The sequence below is a fragment of the Saimiri boliviensis genome, chromosome 15 (genome assembly GCF_048565385.1).
Source record: "Saimiri boliviensis isolate mSaiBol1 chromosome 15, mSaiBol1.pri, whole genome shotgun sequence".
Taxonomy (NCBI): Eukaryota; Metazoa; Chordata; class Mammalia; order Primates; family Cebidae; genus Saimiri; species Saimiri boliviensis.
Window position 1 is genome coordinate 19295702 of NC_133463.1, and position 24826 is coordinate 19320527.

Below are 24826 nucleotides of genomic sequence, written 5' to 3' on the forward strand. Positions count from 1 at the left end.
ATTTTTAGTAGTGACGAGGTTTCATCATGTTGGGCAGGCTGGTCTCAAACTCCTGACCTCGTCATCTGCCCACCTCAGCCTCAGCCTCCAAAGTGCTGGGATTATAGGCATGAGCCACCGCGCCCAGCTTGATCCTTTGCATTTTAAAATAATTCTTAGAATCAGTTTATTTTTTGAGACAGGATCATGCTCTGTTGCCCAAACTGGAGTGCAGAGACACAATCATGGCTCACTGCAGCCTCAAACTCCTGGATTCAAGTGATCCTCCCACCTTAGCCTGCCGAGTAGCTGGGAACAGAGGCATGCACCACCACACCTGGCGAATTTTTTAGTTTTTTTGTAGAGATGAGGTCTTACCATGTTGCCCAGACTGGTGTTGCACTCCTGGGCTCAAGTGATCCTTCCACCTCAGCATCCCAAAGTGCTGGGATTGCAGATGTGGGTCACTATGCCCAGTCAAATTAGTATGTTAATACCAACCAAAAATAAACCTTTGAGTATTTTTATTGGAACTGTATTTAACTTGTAAATCAATTTTGGGGAGAATTAACACCTTAATAATATAGAGTCTTCCAATCCATGAATATGGCATATCTCTCCATTTATTTAGGTCTTCTTTAATTTCTCTCAGTGATATTTTTATAAAGGTCATGCAAATATTTTGTTAAATTGATTCCAAAAATATTTGATATTTTTGATGCTACTAAAATGGTAGTGTTTTCTTAACTTCATTTTTAATTGTTTGCTATGAATATATAAAAATGCAATTTGATTTTTGTACTTTGACTTTGTATTCTGTGACCTTCTGTCTATCAGTAGTTTTAAAAGTTCCTTAGCCAATTCCAATGTGTAGCCAAATTTAAAGCTCATTGTCCCATATCACTAAGCACTCAGCCTAGTTGCCTATTAGAATCACCTGGGAGAATTTTTAAAAAATATTTATGGCTGTGTCTCATCCCTAGAGTTTCTAATATAAGTGGTTTGTGGTGGCACTTAGCATTGGAATTTGTTAAATCCCCCCAGTAAGGTTAGTGCAGACTGTGGTAGAGAACCACTCCTTATAGGCTTGCAAAGGATTCTTTCTAAGCATTCCTCTCTCATTTTATATCTCTTCAAACTAACATCCAAATTCCTTAGAATGGTACATGCACTAGACATATTTTATACCATCTACCTATTTACATCATACCCTCTTTTGCACTGCATGTCTATGCCTACTTTTGTATCATCCCCTTTTATATCACATGTCTATGTCTACTCATCATAGTTGATTGCACCAGCAAGCTATGATTTCTGTGGCAAAGATTTGAAAGCTAAGCTAAGGTAATCATATTCCTTTTTCAGAATTTCAATTTGGGATATGAAGAGCTGAGGCAATTAGCAAAGAGGTTAGAAACCAAAAATGACATATCAAGAATTGCCATGAGACAGGCGGGTGCCCCATGCCTATAGTTTCAGCTACTTGAGAGACTGAATAGGGAGGATTGCATAAGCCCAAGAGTCTGAGGCTGTGTGTGCTATGACTGCATCATTGCATGCTAGCTTGGATGACGGATGAGACTCTGTCTCTTAAAAAAAGAAAAAATTTGGCTGGACACAATGGCTCAAGCCTGTAATGCTGGTGCTTTTGGGAAGCCAAGGCAGGAGGATCATTAGAGCTCAGGAGTTTGAGATCAGCCTGGGCAACATCATGAAACCCTGTCTCTACAAAAAACAAAACAAAACAGAACAAAAAAACATTTAGCCAGGCATGGTGGCTTGTGCCTGTGGTCCCAGCTACTTGGGAGACTGAGGAAGGAGAATCGTTTGAGCCTGGGAGGTGGAGGTTGAAGTCAGCCGAGATTGCTCCATTGCACTCCACCCTGACGACATGTGGAGGTTGCAGTGAGCCAGGATCACGCCACTGCACTACAATCTTGGCACCTGAGACTCAAAACAAAACAAAACAAAAACAAACAAAAACCACACAATTGCCATGATACAGAAGTAACAGAGTGATAGTTTTGATGGGACACTAGCAAGTCTGATACAAAAATTCTAAATAGCAAAAGAAAGCAACCCATAAAAACAAGAGGGCCTAATTCAAATGTCATCTCTCTGTAACTTTCTCTGACTCCATTCCAGGAAGAAATAATATTCCCACTCCCATGGATGTTCTTTTTTTTTTTTTTTTTTTTTTGAGGCAGTCTCGCCCCATCACCCAGGCCAGAGTGCAGTGAAGTGATTTCAGCTCACTGCAACCTCCACTTCCTGGGTTCAAGCAATTCTCCTGCCTCAGCCTCTCAGTAGTTGGGATTACAAGTGTGTAATTACAGGCCCAGCTAATTTTTGTGCTTTTTAGTAGAGATGGGGTTGTGTCATGTTGACCAGGCTGGTCTCAAACTCCTGACCTCAAGTGATCCACCCGCCTCAGCCTCCCAAAGTGTTGGGATTACAGTCATAAGCCATCACACCCGGCCACCATGTATGTTCTAAAGACATTTTAGTACATATCATATTGTATTTTAGTTTTTTATGTCTGTCTTTTTAGACTCTGAGCTTTCCAAGTTAAGGTCCAGGAGGTCTCTTATATATTTTTTGTTTTGTTTTTTGAGACAGAATATTGCTCTGTCACCCACACTGGAGTGCACAATCTTGGCTCATTGCAGCCTCTGCCTTCCAGGTTCAGATGATGCTTGTGTTTCAGCCTCCTGAGTAACTGGGACTACAGGCATGGACCAGCATGCCTAGCTAATTTTTGTATTTTTAGTACAGACAGGATTTCACCATGTTGGTCATATATATTTTTATCCCTAGCACAATAGCTGGTGTATCACAGTTGCTCAATAAACACAGAGTAAAATTAGATTTAACATTTAATTTAATTTTAATTTAATTTAATTAGCATTGTGACTTTTAAAAATTAAATAATAGTTATGAAAAATTTATTTTTTTCCCTAGGCTTTTGAATTTTAGCATAAACCTTGTTCCTCGTGGTATACGTCATCCAGTCTCTACTGAAATTTTTCCCACTTTATCCAGGAATAAGTATGGAACTGGAGCAGTTAGCATTCAAGCTGGCAGTGCTTTGCTAGCTAAAGGTGGTATCTGCTTTATAGGAGACTTGGCTTCACACAAAAAAGATAAACTTGAACAGCTTCAATCAGGTAAACAATATTTTTGAAATTAATTTTCATCTGTTTAAGCTATACTCTCATCCATGTTGAGATACTTAACAGTTAGGATAGTATTGCATGTGTCTGAGGGTTTGAGAAATTATATTAGATGCCCTTTCTCATTTTATAAGCAAAAACAAATTTAATATGCAAATGCACTGTTTTAGCCTTCACTCTCAGTGTGCTAACACAGGAGCTTGTAATGGACCAGATTTATTTCTTCTTTTTGTCTTATTACATTAGCTATGACTTCCAGTATAAAGTTGAAAAGTGGTGTGGAGAGGGGACATCCTTACCTTATTCCTGATCTGAGTGGGAAAGCCTCAAGTTTCTCACCATTAAGTATGATGTTAGCTGCACATTTTTTGTAGACATTCTTTATCAGTGGAAGTTCTTCTCTATTCCTAATTTTCTGAGAGTTTTAAAAATCATAAATGGATATGGGGTTTTGTCAAATGCTTTATCTACATCTATTAATATGGTCATGTCGCAGGATCCTTCGGGTGTTGCTTCTCCAGCCAGACACCTCTATGTCTGGCAGCATCTCTGCTTGAGTTTCATTCTTGCCTGCTGGGCTTGTTCTGCCCACTTGGGCCAGCAGGCTGCTCTTGGCTCACACTACCGGTCCAGATCCCACACCTGCTGAGGGCAAGCCAGGTGCAGAGCAGCAAGTGGTGTGAGCGTGAGCGAGTGCAGGGTCTGGCCACTGTGCACAGCCAGGCACACTGACTGCTGTGGTAGGGCAGGCAATTCCAGGTGTTGGCACAGGTGCTGGTTTCAAGCGAGACTGTAGCTGGAACAGGCATACTGCAAGTAGCTTCCACTGTGGGGTCTGGTGTTTGGATGAGGGGAACGTGGTGGCTTCTGAAAACTTGGAGACACCAGCAACTGTGGAGCCCCAGGGTGTTGGGGGAAGCATGCTACAGCTCTCTCGTTCCTGCTGTCCACAGCTCAGTGAATGGGGGCACATGTTAACAGCTCTTTTAGTCCACTGCCTCACTCCAGCCCGTGGCTCTGGGCTGGCCCAGCCCATCACCACTTTCTGTCTTGTGGGGCAGCCACCCAAAGCTGGCAGAGGGCAGAAGAATTACAGTGTTACAGCTCTGACTCAGGAAATCCTGAGGTCTGGGCTTCCAGAAGGGTCATTGCTCTTCACTCCCACAGTCCAACAAACAAGAATGTGTCACCACTCACAGCTTGGTGAGCTGGCTAGGAAAGTGTTACAGCCCTTTTTGCTCCCACTCAGCTCAGCAAGCCTCACAGGAAAGTGTCATAGCCCTTTTTGTGCTTGCTGTTCAGCAGATCCCAAGTTCTTGTCCCATGTCCAGGAAGAATTAGCTTATGTGGACAACTGAAGGATGAGCAAGGTAGAGAAGAGTTTTATTGCGTGGTAGAACAGCTTTTAGCAGACAGGAGACCTGAAGTGGGTAGTTCCTAACTGCAGGCAGGTAGTCACAACCTGTGTCTGAGTCGTTTGGTTTTATTTATTTATTTATTTATTTTTTGAGACAGTGTCTCACTCTGTTCCCCAGGCTGGAGTGTGGTGGCACAATCTCAGCTCACTGCAACCTCTGCTTCCCAGGTTCAAGCAGTTCTCTGTGTCAGCCTCCCAAGTAACTGGGATTATGGGTGCCCACCACTACACCCAGCTAATTTTTGTATTTTTAGTAGAGACGGAGTTTCACCATGTTGGTCAGGAGGCTGGTCTTGAACTCCCGACCTTGGGATCTGCCCAACTCGACCTCCCAAAGTGCTGGGATTACAGCCATGAGCCACCACACCCAGCTGGAGATTGGGGTTTTTATGGGCTAAGAATGGAGGAAGTTTTGTTTTTTTTTTTTTTTTTTTGAGACTGAATTTCGCTCTTGTTACGCAGGCTGGAGTGCAATGGCACGATCTCGGCTCACCACAACCTCTGCCTCCTGGGTTCAGGCAATTTTCCTGCCTCAGCCTCCTGAGTAGCTGGGATTACAGCCACGCACCACCATGCCCAGCTAATTTTTTGTATTTTTAGTAGAGATGGGGTTTCACCATGTTGACCAGGATAGTCTCGATCTCTTGACCTCGTGATCCACGCGCCTCGGCCTCCCAAAGTGCCGGGATTACAGGCTTGAGCCACTGTGCCTGGCTGGAGGAAGTTTTTAAAATCATAAATGGACATGGGGTTTTGTCAAGTGCTGATTGGTCCATGTGCAGAAAAAGCACCATCTGATTGGCTAAAAGGCGTTAAGGAAGTTCTCACTTCAGGTAGTGAACTCCACTTGGAACTGGCAGCCTGTTTTTCAGGCTTCAGGCTGTCTCCCTCCTGAAGGTTCCACCAAGGACCTGCCCCTATCCTCCCAGGAACCTGTCTGCCTTCTGCCACTATCAATCATATGATTTTTCTCATTTAGCCCGTTGATATGATGAAGTACATAAATTGATTTTTGAACATTGAACCTGCCTTACGTACCTGGGATAAAGCTTACTTGATCATGGTGTATAATTCTTTTTCTACGTTGTTGGATTTGATGTGCTGTTGATGATTTGAAAAATCTATGTTCATGAGAGACATTGAACTGTAGGGTTTTTTCCTTATAATGTCATTGTCTGGTTCTGTATTAGAGTAATGCTGGCTGGGCCAGATTTATAAATAGCAGGGATATGGACCGCCTTGGACTGAGCAAAGAGCAGTCAGAGCCTTGCCTTCTTGGCGTATCAGCATGAATGTACAAGTATGCTCAGAGCACATAGCATATTGTTTCACTTTATAAGAGAATGCAGAAATTAGCTGCACCCAGTGGCTCACATGTGTAATCCCATCACTTTAGGAGGCTGAGACAAGAGGATTGCTTGAGACCAGGAGTTCCAGACCATCCTGGGCAACACACTGAGACCCCATCTCTACAAAAAAAGCAATAAAAACAAAATGAGAGTGTATTAGTCTGTTTTTATGCTGTCAATAAAGACATACCCAAGACTGGGTTATTTACAAAAGAAAGAGGTTTACTGAACTCACAGTTCCACATGGCTGAAGGGGGTCTCACAATCATGGCAGAAGGTGAAAGGTACGTCTCATGTGGTGGCAGACAAGAAAAGAGAGCTTGTGCAGGGAAACTCTCCTTTTTAAAACGATTAGATCTGGTGAGACTTACTTGCTACCATGAGAACAGCATGAGAAAAACCTGCCCCCCATGATTCAATTACCTCCCACCAGGCCCATCCCACAACACATGGGAATTCAAGAAGAGATTTGGGTGGAGACACAGCCAAACCATATCAGAGAGTATAGAAATTGACCCACATTTTATAGTCAATTGATTTTTGACTACAGCACCAAAGCTAGTCAGTGGTAAAAGGAGATTTTTTTTTCAACAAAAGATGGTAGAACATCTAGCTAGTACAGAGGAGGGCCTCAGTACAATTGCACTTGTTACACACTCATAAAGCTGGCCCTGCTAATATGTTGTCTCCCCACAAGAGCTTGGCATTTGGTTTAAAACTCTGCTGTCATCATCTTCAAATTTTTAATAATTTTATCTTTGTATTATAAGAAAGTCCAGTGAGTCAATGGCACTTGAGTGTGAGAAGAGGAGACAGATGCGTGCCTGTTTCAACTGTGCCTTCCTGCCCTATTTCATACAGCATTTGTGATCACTATGAAGCTTTCTAACACATTTAATTTGTACTATCTTTGATTGTTGCTGGACTCCCATGTGTCATGGATGCACTTATATTTCCATAACAACACATTTTCAACTGAGTAAGAGGGAGTGCTAATAACTTCAAGTAGTCATGCTTTTCATTTGAACTAGACATGCTTCTAATGCAGAAAGAAGGCAATGCATTGGCCTTTTAAGAAACACAAATGACCAAGTAGTCCTATCATACTCTTTCTTATTTGGTTGCTTTCCTGTATTTGCCAACCACTCACACTGAAAATGCTGACAGGAGAAAAAAGAAAGGGCAAATCCATAGTTCCTTGTCTTTCCATTCCTTCCTCACTCATCAGTAAGCTGAAGGTAGAGAGCATTAGTGAAATGTATGCATATCAAGAATTAAAATGTATGCATATCAATAAGTAAAATAAAAATTGTTTTGTGTAGCATTTCCACTGTTCTGGTAAAAACAAAATATATATCAATGTGCAAAATACTAGTGGTTCCACAAATGAGATAAATGCTCATATATTTGCATTGTACAATAGAAAGATAAGAGTATTGTACAATAGAAAGATAAAAAACACCGGGTGCAGTGGCACGTACCTGTAGTCCCCAGCTACTCGGGAGGCTGAGGTGGGAGGATCACTTGAGCCCAGGAGTTCTGGGCTGTAGTGTGCTATGCTGATCGGGTGTCCGCACTAAGTTTGGCATCAATATGGTGACCTACTGGGAGCCGGGAACCACCTGGTTGCCTAAGGAGGGGTGAACCAGCCCAGGTTGGAAATGGAGCAGGTCAAAACTCCTGTGCTGATCAATAGTAGGATCGTGCTTGTGAATAGCCACTGCACTCCAGCCTAGGCAACATACTCTAAAAAAATAGAATGGCAATTACTACTATTACATTTTTTGTAACAGTTTTATTGAAATTCACACATCATACAATTCACCACTGAAAGTGTATAGCTAAGTGCTTTCTAGAATAATTCAGAATTGTGCTATTACCACTAACTTCAGAATATTTTCATCACCCCAAAAGAAAGCTCCATATCCATTAGCAGTCAACCCCCCAGTCCCTGCCTCCTGTCACCTACTCCCGAAAAGTCCCTGGCAAACACTAACTGCTTTCTGTTACTATATATTTGCCTATTCTGAACATTGCATACTTTAGTCTTCCCTCAGTATTCTCCACGGATTGGTCCCAGGGCCTCACATATACCAAAATCCACAGATGCTCAAGTCCCTCATATAAAATGGCATAGTATTTGCATATAATCTTTGCACATCTTCCCGTATACTTTAAATCATCTGTAGATTACTTATAATAGTCAATACAATGTAAATACTTTGCAAATTGTTATACTGTGTTGTTTTTTTATTGTTGTTATTGTTTTATTTATTGATTGGTTGAATATTTTTCATCAGTGGTTGGTTGAATGCAGATCCTTCGGACATGGATGGCTGACTATAATTGAAATCAAAACATATGTGGTCCTCATGACTGCCCTGGTCTGTTTCTCCATCTTCTCCTTCTCCCTCTCCTCCTCCTCCTTCTCCTTCTTTTTCTTCTCCTTTTTTTTTTTTTTTTTTTTTTTGAGACAAGGTCTTACTCTGTTGCCCAGGCTGGAATGCAGTAGTGTCATCATACCTCACTGCACCCTCGAACTCCTGGGTTCAAGCAAGTCTTTCACCTCAGCCTCCTAAGTAGCTGGACCACAGTAACATGCCACAATGCTTGGCTAATTTTTTGTAGTAACAGGGTCTTGCCAAGTTTCTCAGGCACGTCTAGAACTCCAGGGCTCAAGCAATCCTCCTGTGTAAGCCTCCCAAAGTGTTCCTTTTTTTTTTTTTTTTTGAGATGGAGCCTTGCTCTGTCACCAGGCTGGAGTGGCATGATCTCAGCGCACTGCAACCCCTGCCTCCTGGGTTCAAGTGATTCCCCTGCCTCAGCCTCCTGAGTAGCTGGGACTAAAGGTGCACGTCACCACACCTGCTAATTTTTTGTATTTTAATAGAGACGGTGTTTCACCAGGTTGGCCAGGGTGGTCTCGATCTCCTGATCTGAGGTGATCCACCCACCTCAGCCTCTCAAAGTGCTGGGATTACAGGCATGAGCCACCATGCCTGGCCTGTTTGGGTTTTAAGTGGGAGGAGGGAGGACAATGAATTTGCTTTTGAACATGTTGAATTTGAGATACATTTCCCCAAGTCATTGTAGTTCATATTATCTGTCTTTTCCTCTCTCACTCCCACATGGATGGTCTGCTTTCTATCATTTTTCCCCACATAAAAGAACATGATTTAATTTTAGCCTCTCATGTAAGTCTGTATTATATGACCAATCTCTTAGTCCACTGCCTAGTCCACTCAGGTGCCCAGCCACAATTCTAGCTACATGCTTTGGACTCCTAGTTCTCATCAAGTCATGGGACATATAAGACTTCAAATATATATTTTTGCCTTGTTCTTTTTATGGCAGATGCTCTAACTTAGAGCATTGTCTTGCAAAACAATCAAATTTACTTTCTTTCACTATTCAAAGTCAAGACAGTATAATTCTATATAAGAATATGTTATTAATTTGTAGACATTTAGACCAAAATGAACTTAAATAACAAATAGATAATATCTTGTAACTTAGTTCTGGAGAGCAGAAGCATCACAGTGTACATCCCAGGAAAGAAGTTTGGGGAGGATATTGATCAACAGATGACTTTTCCAGTTCAGTGCAGTTTCTGGTCTTTTGTTGATATGGATTCATCTTCAAGGAGAAATGCACAGAAAATCAACACTCTAATTGGTCAGATGGTAAGGTATATGTATATTTTATTCTTAGAATGTTGTTCAATAAATTTAGTCACAAATTTTAATACATCTTACTATTTTTGTTATTAATATGTTATTGGGTATCAGAACTACATGATAACCCACTTGTTTAAAAATTGTAATTTTTGTAACCATGTAGATCAGATTTCTACTCACTGGAAATTACTATTTGAATAGGTAGGTGGAGAGCCCTTAATGAATAATGTATAAGAAAATACTCAGGACCAGGCATGGTGGCTCACGCCTATAATCCCAACACTTTGGGAGGCTGAGGCAGGTGGATCACAAGGTCGAGAGATCGAGACCATTCTGGTCAACATGCTGAAACCCTGTATCTACTAAAAATACAAAAATTAGCTGGGCATGGTGGCGCGGCCTGTAGTCCCAGCTACTCGGGAGGCTGAGGTAGGAGAATTGCTTGAACCCAGGAGGCGGGGGTTGTGGTGAGCCGAGATCGTGCCACTCCAGCCTGGGGGGTAACAAGAGTGAAACTCCATCTTAAAAAAAAAAAAAAGAAAAAGAAAATACTCAGTAGGCCAGGCACGGTGGCTGATGCTTGTAATCCCAGCACTTTGGGAGGTCGAGGCAGGCAGGTCACGAGGTCTGAAGTTCAAGGCCAGCCTGGTCAATATGGCAAAACCCCATCTCTACTAAAAATACAAAAATTAGCCAGGCATGGTGGCAGGCATCTGGAATCTCAGCTACTTGGGAGGCTGAGGCAGGAGAATTACTTGAACCTGGGAGGTGGAGGTTGCAGTAAGCCAAGATCATGCCATTGCACTTCAACCTGGGCAACTCTGCCTGAAAAAAAAAAAAAAAAGAAAATACTCAGTAAAGAGGCTTTAAAAAATCAATCACCAAAAAGTTCCCAGATTATTCAAAAAATACCTTAAATTATAATTAATATAAATTGATAATAACATATAATAATTACTTTTTAAGTAATTATTTCAAAATTGTGAAAATTACAAAGTTTAATGTTTGCCTATTACCTTTTGGTTTGATGTAGGATTGCAGTTTGATTCCTGCTAACCTTGTGGAGGCATTTGGTTTATTGATTAACTGCAATGAGTCATCTCCCTGCCACCCATTTCTTCCTACTGTGCAGCATACTTTGAAGAAAGCCATTAATCCTGAAGGGCTGCTTTATGTGGCTTCTAGACAGTTTACAACTGAAGATTTTGAAAAGGTAAAGGTAAATAAAAGAGTTACCCAGAAGCCTGTGCTAATGTTTCTCAATTTATATAGAAGCCCTATTGAACGCTGGATTTTCTTTGTTGAGGATTCTTTTATTCCAATTGGTTACAGCTTTTTAACATTTTAAAGACATTGTATAGAAGTTATTTAGGGTTAGGCTGGTGTGGTGGCTCATGCCTATAATCCCAGCACTTTGAGAGGCCAAGGTGGACAGATCACTTGAGGCCAGGAGTTTGAGACCAGCCTGGCCAACACAGTGAAACCCCGTCTCTACCAGAAAATACGAAAATTAGTGGTGCATGGTGGTGAGCGCCTGTAACCCCAGCTGCTCAGGAGGCTGAGGCAGGAGAATGGCTTGAACCCAAGAGGTGAAGGTTGCAGTGAGCCAAGATTGTACCACTGCACTCCTGCCTGGGTGATAGAGTAAGAGCCTGTCTCAAGAAAAAGAAAAAGAAAAAGAAAAGAAAAGAAAAAAGAAAGAAAAATCATTAGGCCGGGTGCGGTGGCTCAAGCCTGTAATCCCAGCACTTTGGGAGGCCGAGGCGGGTGGATCACGAGGTCGAGAGATCGAGACCATCCCGGTCAACATGGTGAAACCCCGTCTCTACTAAAAATACAAAAAATTAGCTGGGCATGGTGGCGCGTGCCTGTAATCCCAGCTACTCAGGAGGCGGAGGCAGGAGAATTGCCTGAACCCAGGAGGCAGAGGTTGCAGTGAGCCAAGATCGTGCCATTGCACTCCAGCCTGGGTAACAAGAGTGAAACTCTGTCTCAAAAAAAAAAAAAAAAAAAAAAGAAAAATCATTTAGAATTATTTAGGACTGTGATTAAACAAATAACTGTGTTAGGTAATGAATATTAAAATTCTGAGTTTATTCTTTGTACCATTGTCCAAATCAGCATAGCTGAAAGAATCTCAATGAAAGAAAATCAGAATAGAATTTTTCTATAGAAAATTATAATAGGCTGCTGGGTGTGGTGACTCACATCTGTAATCCCCAGCACTTTGGGAGGCTGAGGTAGGTAGACCATCTGAGGTCAGGAGTTCCAGACCAGCCTGGCCAACATGATGAAACCCCCTCTCTACTAAAAATACAAAATTAGTCAGGCATGGTGCCACATTCCTGTAATCCCAGCTACTCAGGAGGCTGAGGTGGGAGAATTGCTTGAACCTGGGAGGCAGAGGTTGTAGTGAGCCAAGATGGCACCATCACACTCCAGCCTGGGCAACAGAATGAAAACTCTGTCGCAAAAACAAAACAAAACAAACAAGAAGAAAAGAGAATAATTATAATAGGCTATATAGATATACAGTTATTTACATTTTACTGTCTATTCAAAGGGATTTTCCTTAGATGAATGCCTTTGAGTCCTGACTTTAGGGAATATGTAGCATAAATCACTGACATCAAAACATATATGACATGTTCAGAGAACCTGAGAGTAGGTGATGTAAATTTAGTAATAATTCTTATAGCTATTAAAGTTCCTCACATATTTACAGCTGAAAACTTTTTAACTACTCAAAATAATCTGTCCACAGTAGAATTCACATGTCTGGGTATGATAGATAAAAGGCAGGGGATATCAGAAAGTGGAGGTCTATGAGTCATTAATTTTTTTTTTATATCTACCTTCCTTGTAAGCATATTGCATGAGTAAAAGGTTGAAAGGTGAAATTGACTTAAAAAATGAATTCTGAGCATTGTTTATTCACATAGAATAGAAAAAATAATATTTATAATATAATAAGGTTTTGGTTTTGGTTTTCATTGTATGGGAAAAAGGTAGTCTGTAGGAATTAGGGTACTAAATATAGACAAGCTAATAACCCTGAGAAATTTTGCCCATTTTTTTCCTGAGAAACAAGCCAAAACAATCTAGATTTATTAATTATTCAGGTATTTACTGAATACTTCACATATATAAGCCTATTTCTTTTTTTTTTTAATTGCATTTTAGGTTTTGGGGTATATGTGAAGAAAGCCTATTTCTATTCTTTTATATTCTCACAGAAATATAAACTTCCACTTTATCATTTAATTGAGATAAAAATAAAATACATAAAATAATTAAGGAAAAATATAAGTGCTAAGCTAAGTGGTGCTGACTCTAAGGTATTTTAGGAATTCAGAAAGGAAGGTATCAATGTAGAATGCAGAAGCTGGGAAAACTTCATGGAAGAGGGTGGATATTAGTTGGGCTGTAAGAAAGGGTAAAATTTAGATGTACAAAGGATAGGTGTTCCAAGTAGAATTAATAGTAGGAGCAAAGACATAAAAGTAGAAATTAATATACATGGAAAATGATTAAGACCAGCTTGACTGGAGCAGAAATTGTATTTTGGAGTCATAGATTTCTTTTTTTTTTTTTTTTTTTGAGACAGAGTTTCACTCTTGTTACCCAGGCTGGAGTGCAATGGCGCGATCTCGGCTCACCGCAACCTCCGCCTCCTGGGTTCAGGCAATTCTCCTGCCTCAACCTCCCGAGTAGCTGGAATTACAGGCATGCGCCACCATGCCCAGCTAATTTCTTGTATTTTTAGTAGAGACGGGGTTTCACCATGTTGACCCGGATGGTCTCGATCTCTCAACCTCGTGATCCACCCGCCTCGGCCTCCCAAAGTGCTGGGATTACAGGCTTGAGCCACCGTGCCCGGCCCCAAAGATTTCTTGTTTTTGTTTTTGTTTTTGTTTTACATATTTACAATAAGTCTTGCACAAGCAGAAGATTTTATATTTGGTTTGTCAGACTATAGAGAACAGTTGTAGAGTGAACTGTAAAAATAGTAAAAAGTGAAATAGTAAAAATGGTTTCTCTGGAAGATAAATGTCACACAAATCAGAGTGGATGGAATTTGTAGCAGCCTGAGCTCTCCAGAACACAGACTGAGATGGAGTTTAGTGTGCCAGTGTTTGTTTATTGGGGAAAGCTTTTCTGTCAATACCTCCAGACTTTATAATGTCCTCCCCCACTTCTGCCTCAATCACTCATGTGATATGGACTGTCCTGAGATAATCCCTAAAGGAGCTGACAGCAATCTTAGTAGCTGGGGTAACAAACAGGTCCTTTCCTGAAGGAGGATATTGGTGGCTCATCATCATGCCACCTTAGAGAGAACTTAGAGAGGGTTATTGATACTATTAATAGTATTTTTTTTTTCTCAAGACGGAGCCTTGCTCTGTTGCCCAACCTGGAGTGCAATGGTGCCATCTTGGCTCACCTCTGCCTCCTGGGTTCAAGTGATTCTCCTGCCTTAGCCTTCCGAGTAGCTGGGGTTATAGGCACATACCACCATACCTGGCTAATTTTTTGTATTTTTAGTAGAGACAGGGTTTCATCATGTTGGCCAGGCTGGTCTCAAACTCCTGACCTTGTGATCTGCCTGCCTCAGATTCCCAAAGTGCTGGGATTACAGGCGTGAGCCACCATGCCTGGCCGGATATTATTAATAGTATTATTATCCAGTTCTGAAAGCCTGGAGAGAGTTGTGGAGAATAAAGAAAGAAGCTAGGATATATCCAATCCAGGACATGTCCAATATAGGAAATTCTATATACTTTTTAAAAAGTTATATTTAAAATGCAAATTTTAGGCCAGGCATGGTGGCTCATGCCTGTAATCCCAGCACTCTGGGAGGCTGAGGCAAGCGGATCACCTGAGGTCAGGAGTTCAAGACCGGCCTGGCCAACATGGTGAAACCCTGTTTCTAATAAAAATATAAAAAGAGCCGGGCACGGTGGCTCAAGCCTGTAATCCCAGCACTTTGGGAGGCTGAGGCGGCTGGATCATGAGGTCAAGAGATCGAGACCATCCTGGTCAACATGGTGAAACTCCGTCTCTACTAAAAATACAAAAATTAGCTGGGCATGGTGGTGCACGCCTGTAGTCCCAGCTACTCGGGAGGCTGAGGCAGGAGAATTGCTTGAACCCAGGAGGCGGAGGTTGCGGTGAGCCAAGATCGCGCCATTGCACTCCAGCCTGGATAACAAGAGTGAAACTCCTTCTCAAAAAAAAAAAAAAAAAAAAAAAAAAAAAATATATATATATATATATATATATATATATATAAAGAAAAAAAATTAGCTGGTCATGGTGGTGCACACATGTAGTCCCAGCTACTCAGGAGGCTGAGGCAGGAAAATCACTTGAACGCAGGAGGTGGAGGTTGCAGTGAGCTGAGATCGGGCCACTGCACTCCAGCCTGGGCGACAGAGCAAGATTCCATCTCAAAAATAAATAAATAAATAAATAATATAAATTCTATAGTTAATAGCAACCTTTCTCCAGGTAGATAGTGTCAGAAAAAAAACATAGCAACCTTATTATAGTTAATTTTTCCTGTGGTTATCTGAACTGAAAAAGTAGAAAATAACTAGGATAGTAAAAAATCTGGAAATTATGTCACAGAGAAGGACTTTGGGAACTAGGAATCACTGACTCTGAAAGAAAAAAAAGCGCAAAACTAGAAAAACCAGTGATAATCATTGTGTTGTAGAATTATTCTCTATTCAAATCTTACTCAATCACTAAATCCCACCTTCAAAGTTAACACAAAGTTTTTCCTCATACCACGTGTTAAGTGTTCTATAAAAGGAAGGAAGGGAAGTAAGGAGGACAAGTAGCTCTAGGCCAATGACAGAAAGTTTTAAGGAAATAAACTGTCATAGAATTAAAGCTATTCAGATGCAAATGAGCTTCTGAGGGAGGTGAGCCTTTCACTCGGAGCAAAGACCTTGTAAAGTCATTCAAACATATTACACAGAACATTTTTGCACTGAGAGGGAGGAAATTATTCTGGGTAAACTTTAAAATCCTTTACAGGTATAACATTGTGATTTAAAGTGTTCAATGACTTCAGGATGGCCCCAGGCATTTACTCTTTTTTATGTAATAAAATATGCCAACTTTTAAAAATAAAGTGGCAGTATACTTTTGATTTTTGTTATGGGGAGTCCATAATAAAGTTTGATTATTCACTCTTTTTAGCTACTGGCTTTTGCAAAGAATTTGAATGTAGAATTCAGCTTGGAAGCAGAAAGAATGATTCATGGCTATTATCTAGCAAGTCGAAGAATCAGAACTGACTCTATATGTGGATCAAAACTGTCAGCATCTGCATTAAAATATCTGTAGGTATTTAATTCAAGATTTTAAAGTCAGCATTGACTTTCAAATGATACGTTTAATTAAATTACTAATTTATCTATTTCACTTGTTTCTCTGCTTGATTGCTAGTTGGTTGGTTTATAAATGACCTTGTTCCAAAAGGACTAAAGGCTTCACAATTTCTTTTGTTATATCATGTTTCATCATTTTAATCTCTAACAATTTTTTTACTAAATTCATTTTTATTGGATGCCACATAGGAGATGTGGCTGAGAAAAATGCACTGATTTCAAATACAAATCCTTGTTTTTAAAAATGTGGCCAGGCACAATGGCTCATGCCTGTAACCCCAGCACTTTAGGAGGCTGAGGCAGGTGGGTGGCTTGAGCTCAGTTCAATACCAGCCTTGGGGCTGGGTGCAGTAAGTCACACCTGTAATCCTAGCAGTTTGAGAGGCTGAGGTGGGGCAATCACTTGAGTGCAAGAATTCCAGACCAACTAGGGCAACATAGTGAAACCTTATCTCTATTAAAAAACAAAAACAAAAACAAAACAACAAAACAGGGCAGCCTGGGCAACTCTGTCTCTACACAAAATACAAAAAATAAGCTGTCCTGGTGGCAGGTGCCTGTAGTCCCAGCTACTCAGGAAGTTGAGGTGGAAGGATCACTTGAGTCCATGAGGTGGAAGTTGCAGAAAGCCTAGATGTGCCAGTTTACCCTGGCCTGGGCGACAGAATGAGACCCCCTCTCAGTTAAAACAAACAAACAAACAAACAAACAAAACCAGGCTCGGTGGCTCACGCCCGTAATCTCAGCACTTTGGGAGGCCAAGGCAGGTAGATCACTTGAGGTCAGAAGTTTGAGCCCAGCCTGGTCAACATGGTGAAACCCCGCCTCTACTAAAAAAATAAAAAATAAATTAGCTTGGCGTTATGGCACATGCCTATAGTCCCAGCTACTTGTGAGGCTGAGGCAGGAGAATTGCTTGAACCCATGAGGCAGAGGTTGTAGTGAGCCAAGATTGCACAACTGCACTCCAACCTGGGTGACAGAGCAAGACTATCTAAAAAAAAAGTAGCTGCATCACAGCTTCACTGTGTTGTGATGTAGCTGTATTATAAACAGTCTCCTATTGATAGAATATTACTTTATTTGATATAGTATTAAAGTACTTTATTTGATATAGTATTAAAGTATCTCAAAATAATTATGAAGTAGAACTAGGAGTAAAATAATTTATTAAATAAATAAATATATTGTTAAAACTGCAACATAAAATAAGACAGATGAAGGACTGGCAGAAAATGTCAAGGATAAGTCTGTAAGATATAGATATGTTTAGTTAATTTCCCTAACTGTATATTTATCTTCACAGAGCTGAAAAATGCTAAAGATAAGCCAAGTAGAAGTCAACTCTTCGATAAATGTTTTAAAATGGTAAACAGAATTATATGTTGCCTTCTGTTTTCTGAAGTAATATTTAAAATACTCAGATCAAATTAAACTGTTTGCTTTATTTATTATATTGCTATTATTATGAGACGGAGTTTCACTCTTGTTGCCCAGGCTGGAGTGCAATGGTGCAACGTTGGCTCACTGCAACCTCTGCCTCCCAGGTACAAGTGATTCTCCTGTCTCAACCTCCCAAGTAGATCAGATTACAGGCATGTGCCACCATGCTTGGCTCATTTTTTTTGTGTTTAGTAAAGATGGGGTTTCACCAGTTAGTTAGGCTAGTTGCAAACTCCTGACCTCAGGTGATCCACCTGCCTTGGCCTCCCAAAGTGCTGAGATTACAGGTGTGTGCCACCGCTCCTGGCCACTATTTGCTTTAAAAGTTCTATTTTCTCATAATATTATTTTCTCTGTAGTAAAAATATGTTTTGTATTTGTAACTCAGTTTACATATGAGTATGTTGATTCAAAAATAGTTAATTGTAATATGATAACTCTACTTTTTCACATTGAAGAAATACTAAACATCGTTTGTGAAATAGCAGAGTAAATGAACCCCTAACTAGAAGAGTCATAAACCTTGAATTTTTCTCCCATTTCTACAGACAGATACCTAATCACAAGCATCTTTGCTTTTCTAGAGAAGCAGAGCTGAACAATACTTTCTTCTTTGTCTCTGAAAGGCTATATACATATTCTGTCCCAGTTAACATTTTTAGAAGGATCTTGGATGAAGACATCAAAGACATGATAATTACTTTTATAAATGAGCAATATCGGAAAGAACTTCATAAGCTTGAATTGTTATCTTAATCTAACAAGAAGAAAGTTAATAGGATAAATGTAAAGCTCTCTGTTAGATGCCCAGACTCCCTAGTATCAGTGTGAATTGATGAGAAAATGGTAATGCGGCTTAATATGAAAAGATATAAAAAGGATTTGGTATTTCATTCTTTTTATGTTTAATAGGAGTAAATAATGTAACATGGCTATTAAAAATACTGAAAGTTGGGGTCATATTAATAGAACATATATCACTAGCAACAAAATGCTAGTTATGCCTCACCTCTACTATGGTGGTCAAATCCCCTGTCATACTGTATGACATGAGATCATGAGGAGAGTAGCAAGCAAGGTGAGGAGCTGAAAATTACATCTCATAACATAGGAAAGGAATTAGAAATATTTACCTTGGAGGAAAGAAAACCTGGAGCAACAGAAAAGTTATCTTTGAATATCTGAAGAGCATCATATTAAGAGGTCTCAGAAAACAGAACAAGAGACCTGTGGGTAGAAATTGCAGTGAAACTAATTTCAGCTTAGATTGATAGAATCTTGGTTATAGTTAGTTATAGTTATAGTTAGTTGCAAAACTTTCAAATGCCCTTACTTATCTCCCTTTTATAGCTGAGTTTCAAAAAATCTTATACATTAAATGATTTATGCAAAGTCGTACAGCTAGTAAATTCCAGAGACTCAGCCTAGGTTTTCTGATTCTCAAGTTCAGCAGTCATTCAGGTACATCACATTTGCTTAAAGGAGATCTTTCAGATAATGGAAGCTGGTTGAAAAATTAAAAATAAAGGAATGGATTGCCTCATGAAGCCATGAATGCTAGGAGAAGTGCAAAAGAGATGGGAAAGCCGGGTGCGGTGGCTGAAGCCTGTAATCCCAGCACTTTGGGAGGCCGAGGCAGGTGGATCACGAGGTCAAGAGATTGAGACCATCCTGGTCAACATGGTGAAACCCCGTCTCTACTAAAAATACAAAAAATTAGCTGGGCATGGTGGCGTGTGCGTGTAATCCCAGCTACTCAGGAGGCTGAGGCAGGAGAATTGCCTGAACCCAGGAGGTGGAGGTTGCGGTGAGCCGAGATCGCGCCATTGCACTCCAGCCTGGGCAACAAGAGCGAAACTCCGTCTCAAAAAAACAAAACAAAACAAAAGAGGTGGGAAAATGAATAGCCCAGGATATTGTAGAGGAAATTTAGTTTTCTGATGAGAGTTTGAACTTTGAATTCTAAGATCCCTTCCAATGCTGAAATTGCAAACAAACATCTTGCAAATGTATGAGGATTTTAGATAAATGAGGGACTAAAAGCAAAAGTCAAGGATTTTTCTGTAAAAGATATTTAGTTAGATTAATTTTCTCAACTGTGTATTTATCTGAACAAAACTTGGGGAGGGGACTGTGGAGTGATAAATGAATGCTGGGATGAAAACCAACTCTTTTATTATTATTAATATTATACTTTAAGTTATGGGGTACACATGCAGATCTTACAATATTGTTACATAGGTATATACATGCCATGGTGGTTTGCTGCCTCCATCCCCCTGTCACCTACATTAGGTATTTCTCCCAATGTTATCCCTCCCCATTCCTCCCCACCCCCAGCTATCCCTCTCCTAGCTCCCCAGCCCCCAACAGACTCCAGTGTGTGATGTTCCCCTCCCTGTGCTCATGTATTCTCATTGTTCAACACCCACTTATGAGTGAGAACATGCAGTGTTTGGTTTTCTGTTGTGTCAGTCTGCTGAGAATGATGGTTTCCAGATTCATTCATGTCCCTGCAAAGGACATGCACTCATTCTTTTTCATGGCTGCATAGTATTCAATGGTGTATATGTGCCACATTTTCTTTATCCAGTCTATCATTGATGGGCATTTGGGTTGGTTCCAGGTCTTTGCTATTGTAAACAGGACCTCAGTGAACATACATGTGCATGTGTCTTTATAATAGAATGCTTTATAATCCTTTGGATATTTACCCAGTAATGGGATTGCTGGGTCAAATGGTATTTCTATTTCTAGATCCTTGAGGAATCACCACACTGTCTTCCACAATGGTTGAACTAATTTACACTCCCACCAACAGTGCAGAAATGTTCCTATTTCTCCACATCCTCTCCAGCATCTGTTGTCTCCAGATTTTTTAATGATCACCATTCTAACTGGTGTGAGATGATAGCTCCATGTGGTTTTGATTTGCATTTCTCTAACGACAAATGATGATGAGTTTTTTTCATATATTTGTTGGCTACATAAATGCCTTCTTTTGAAAAGTGTCTGTTCATATCCTTTGCCCACTTTTTGATGGAGTCGCTTGTTTTTTTCTTGTAAATTTGTTTTAGTTCTTTGTAGATTCTGGATATTAGTCCTTTGTCAGACAGTAGCTTGCAAAAAATTTTTCCCATTCTGTTGGTTGCCAGTTCACTCTAAAGATTGTTTCTTTTGCTGTGCAGAAGCTCTTAAGTTTAACTAGATCCCATTTGTCTATTTTGGCTTTTTTTTTTTGCCATTGCTTTTGATGTTTTAGTCATGAAGTCCTTGCCTATGCCTGTATACTGAATGGTATTGCCTAGGTTTTCTTCTAGGGTTTTTATGGTGTTAGGTCTTACATTTAAATCTTTAATCCATCTGGAGTTAATTTTTGTATAAGGTGAAAGGAAGGGGTCCAGTTTTGGCTTTCTGCATGTGGCTAGCCAGTTTTCCCAACATCATTTATTAAACAGGGAATCCTTTCCCCATTGTTTATTTTTGTCAGGTTTGTCAAAGATCAGATGGTTATAGATATGCAGCACTACTTCTAAGGCCTCTGTTCTGTTTCATTGGTCTATATCTCTGTTTTGGTACCAGTACCATGCTGTTTTGATTACTGTAGCCCTGTTGTATAGTTTGAAGTCAGGTAGTGTGATGCCTCTGACTTTGTTCTTATTGTTTAGGATTGTGTTGGCTATGCAGTCTCTCTCTTTTGGTTCCATATGAAGTTTAAGCTTTTTTTCAATTCTGTGAAGAAGGCCAATGGCAGCTTGATGGGGATAGCATTGAATCTATAAATTACTTTGGACAGTATGGCCATTTTCACAATATCGATTCTTCCTAACCATGAGCATGGAATGCTTTTCCATCTGTTTGTGTCCTCTCTTATTTCCTTGAGCAGTGGTTTGTAGTTCTCTTTGAAGAGGTCCTTTACATCCTCTGTTAGTTGTATTCCTGGGTATTTTATTATCTTTGTAGCAATTGTGAATGGGAGTTCAGTCATGATTTGGCTCTCTGTTTGTTTGTTATTGGTACATAGGAATATGCTTGTGATTTTTGCACATTGATTTTGTATCCTGAGACTTTGCTTAAGTTGCTTATCATCTAAAGGAGATTTTGGGCTGAGATGATGGGATCTTCTAAATATACAATCATCTGCAAATAGAGACATCTGTAAATAGAGACAATTTGACTTCCTCTTTTCCTAATTGAATATCCTTTATTTCTTTTTCTTGCCCGATTGCTCTGGCTAGAACTTCCAATACTATGTTGAATAGGAAGGGTGAGAGAGGGCACCCTTGTCTAGTGCCAGTTTTCAAAGGGAATGCTTCCAGTTTTTGCCCATTCAGTATGCTATTTGCTGTGGGTTTGTCATAAATTGCTTTTATTACTTTGAGATATGTTCCATCGATACCTAGTTTATTGAGAGTTTTTAGCACAAAGGGCTTTTGAATTTTGTTGAAGAACTTCTCTGCATTTATTGAGATAATCATGGGGTTTTTGTCTTTGGTTCTGTTTATGTGATGGATTACGTTTATAGATTTGCGCATGTTAAACCAGCCTTGCATCCCCAGGATGAAGTCTATTTGATCATGATGGATAAGCTTTTTGATGTGCTGTTGCATTCAGTTTGCTAGTATTTTATTGAAGATTTTTGCATCGAGATTCATCATGGATATTGGCCTGAAGTTTTCTTTTTTAGTTGTGTCTGCCGGGTTTTGGTATCAGGATGATGTTGGGAAACCAACTCTTTGATAATAAGTCAGGATACTGGCTTGTTCTGGAACAGTCTAAGTTGGTAAGAAAAAAAGTGCTTTGAAAAGAAACAAAAAAAAATTTTTTTAAGTAAGAATATGCTTTAGGTGTGGCTAGGGTTCACATGTTTCTTGGTTTGTTCCCGCAAAAATATACATTATTTTAATAATATCAACATATTTTGATTGGCAACTATTTTCTTTTTTAGCGTTTCCCTATCTGAAGCCCATGCACGACTGAACTTAAGGAACGAAGTGCGTAAAGAAGATGTACTGATTGCAGCCTTACTATTTGAAACATCCCTCACACTGAAATATGGTAATGGATTAAATTATTATTATTATTATTATTATTATTATTTTTTTTTTTTGAGACGGAGTGTTTCACTCTTGTTGCCCAGGCTGGAGTGCAATGGCGCGATCTCGGCTCACCGCAACCTCCGCCTCCTGGGTTCGGGCAATTCTCCTGCCTCAGCCTCCTGAGTAGCTGGGATTACAGGCACGCGCCACCATGCCCAGCTAATTTTTTGTATTTTTAGTAGAGACGGGGTTTCACCATGTTGACCAGGATGGTCTCGATCTCTTGACCTCGTGATCCACCCGCCTCGGCCTCCCAGAGTGCTGGGATTACAGGCTTGAGCCACCGCGCCCGGCCCATGGATTAAATTATTAATGATCACTACAAATAACTTTATTTAAACTTAAATATTCTTAGTCAGTTAAATTAAGATGTTATGTGTATTTTTTAAATATTATTTTAAAGAATAATAAATCTCTGCCAGGTAAGGCCTGTTTTAATTTGGACATTTTTTTTTTTTTTTGAGACGGAGTTTCGCTCTTGTTACCCAGGCTGCAGTGCAGTGGCGCGATCTCGGCTCACCACAACCTCCGCCTTCTGGGTTCAGGCAATTCTCCTGCCTCAGCCTCCTGAGTAGCTGGGATTACAGGCACGCGCCACCATGCCCAGCTAATTTTTTGTATTTTTAGTAGAGACAGGGTTTCACTATGTTGACCAGGATGGTCTCGATCTGTTGACCTCGTGATCCACCCGCCTCGGCCTCCCAAAGTGCTGGGATTACAGGCTCGAGCCACCATGCCCGGCAATTTGGACATTTTTTTAACTGTTTCTGGTTAGTGTCATCATCTGATATTAAATTCCTTATTATGCATGATTGTTGCCATATTTGAACTTTTGCATCGCTTAAAGAATTTTGGGGGGAAAGTACTTAATACAACACATAAAATGATTTTAATTTATTTTCCTTTTAAAATAACATGCAACATTTAGGTATCAAACAATCCCCCACAGTGGAATTAGGCAAGATAGCAAAATAAAATCTGATCATTGGCCAGGCGCAGTGGCTCATGCCTGTAATCTCAGCACTTTGGGAGGCCAAGATGGGTGGATCACAAGGTCAGGAGATGAAGACCAATCTGGCCAACATGGTGAAAACCCATCTCTACTAAAAATACAAAAATTACCCGGGCATGGTGGCCTGTGCCTGTATTCCCAGCTACTTATGAGGCTGAGGCAGGAGAATCGCTTGAACCTGGGAGGCAGAGGTTGCAGTGAGCTGAGATCATACCACCACACCCCATCCTGGGCAATAGAGTGAGACTCTGTTAAAAAAGAAAAAAAAAAAGGAAGGAAGGAAGGAAGGAAGGAAATCTGATCATCTTGTATCAACACCTTCTCTGAAGTGCTAGTTTTAATACTATGTCTATAGCATTTGATTTTTTGAAATGAATGGCCCTTGCTAATAAACATATGAAAGGTAAGGGTAAGGAGAGTTATTCTCCCAAAGTTCTTAGTTGAATTATATAAGACATTAATTTTTTTTTTTTTTGAGACAGCATCTTACACTGTCACCCAGGCTGTAGTGCAGTGGTGTGATCTCGGCTCACTGCAATCTCTGCCTCCTGGGTTCAAGTAATTCTCCTGCCTCAGCCTGCTGAATAGCTGGGACTAAAAGCACCCACCACCATGTCCAGCTAATTTTTTTGTATTTTTAGTAGTGACGGGGTTTCACCATGTTGGCCAGGCTGGTCTCTATCTCCTGATCTCGTGATCCCCCTGCCTCAGCCTCCCAAAGTGCTGGTATTACGGGTGTGAGCCATTGCGCCTGGCTGAGACATTGATTTTGATTAACAATACCATTCTTCAAACCAAACGTTGGTTCCAACCCTGAGACTTAAAGAATGTATTAACACTAGCTTTTCTATATGTATGTGTTGGTGATTACATTTGCTTTAAATTACATTTATATTGTAATACATGTTTGCAAAGATCCATTAAAACATTAGAACTTTGTTCTATAATTGTCTAAAGTTCTATAAATTTTTCTATAATTGTCTCTGTTCTATAATGTGAAGCATTCTTAACCTAGGATCCATAGATGCTTGGTATAGGGGCTTGTAAATTCCTAAATTATATACAAATGTATATATATGTATGCCTTATACATTTTTTCCTAGGATCATGTTTTTCATTTCAATTTGTTTTATTTTATTTCTTTTTTCTTTCTTTCTTTTTTTTTTTTTTTTTTTTTTGAGACAGAGTCTCACTCTCTTGCCCACACTGGAGTGTAGTGGCACAATCTCAGCTCACTGCAACCCCTGCCTCCTGGGTGCAAGCAATTCTCCCACCT

The 24826-nt window shown here is 40.1% G+C and overlaps 1 protein-coding gene across 1 annotated transcript in view; it reads left to right on the forward strand.

Moving 5' to 3' along the window:
- Positions 1 to 24826, forward strand: part of MCMDC2 (minichromosome maintenance domain containing 2) — a 58646-nt gene that overhangs the window by 23781 nt on the left and 10039 nt on the right. The window contains exons 10-14 of the mRNA XM_074386722.1: positions 2941 to 3146; positions 9435 to 9601; positions 10629 to 10808; positions 15806 to 15948; positions 22388 to 22497. Of these exons, the coding sequence (XP_074242823.1) occupies positions 2941 to 3146; positions 9435 to 9601; positions 10629 to 10808; positions 15806 to 15948; positions 22388 to 22497 (806 nt within the window). The remainder of the gene's footprint in view (positions 1 to 2940; positions 3147 to 9434; positions 9602 to 10628; positions 10809 to 15805; positions 15949 to 22387; positions 22498 to 24826) is intronic.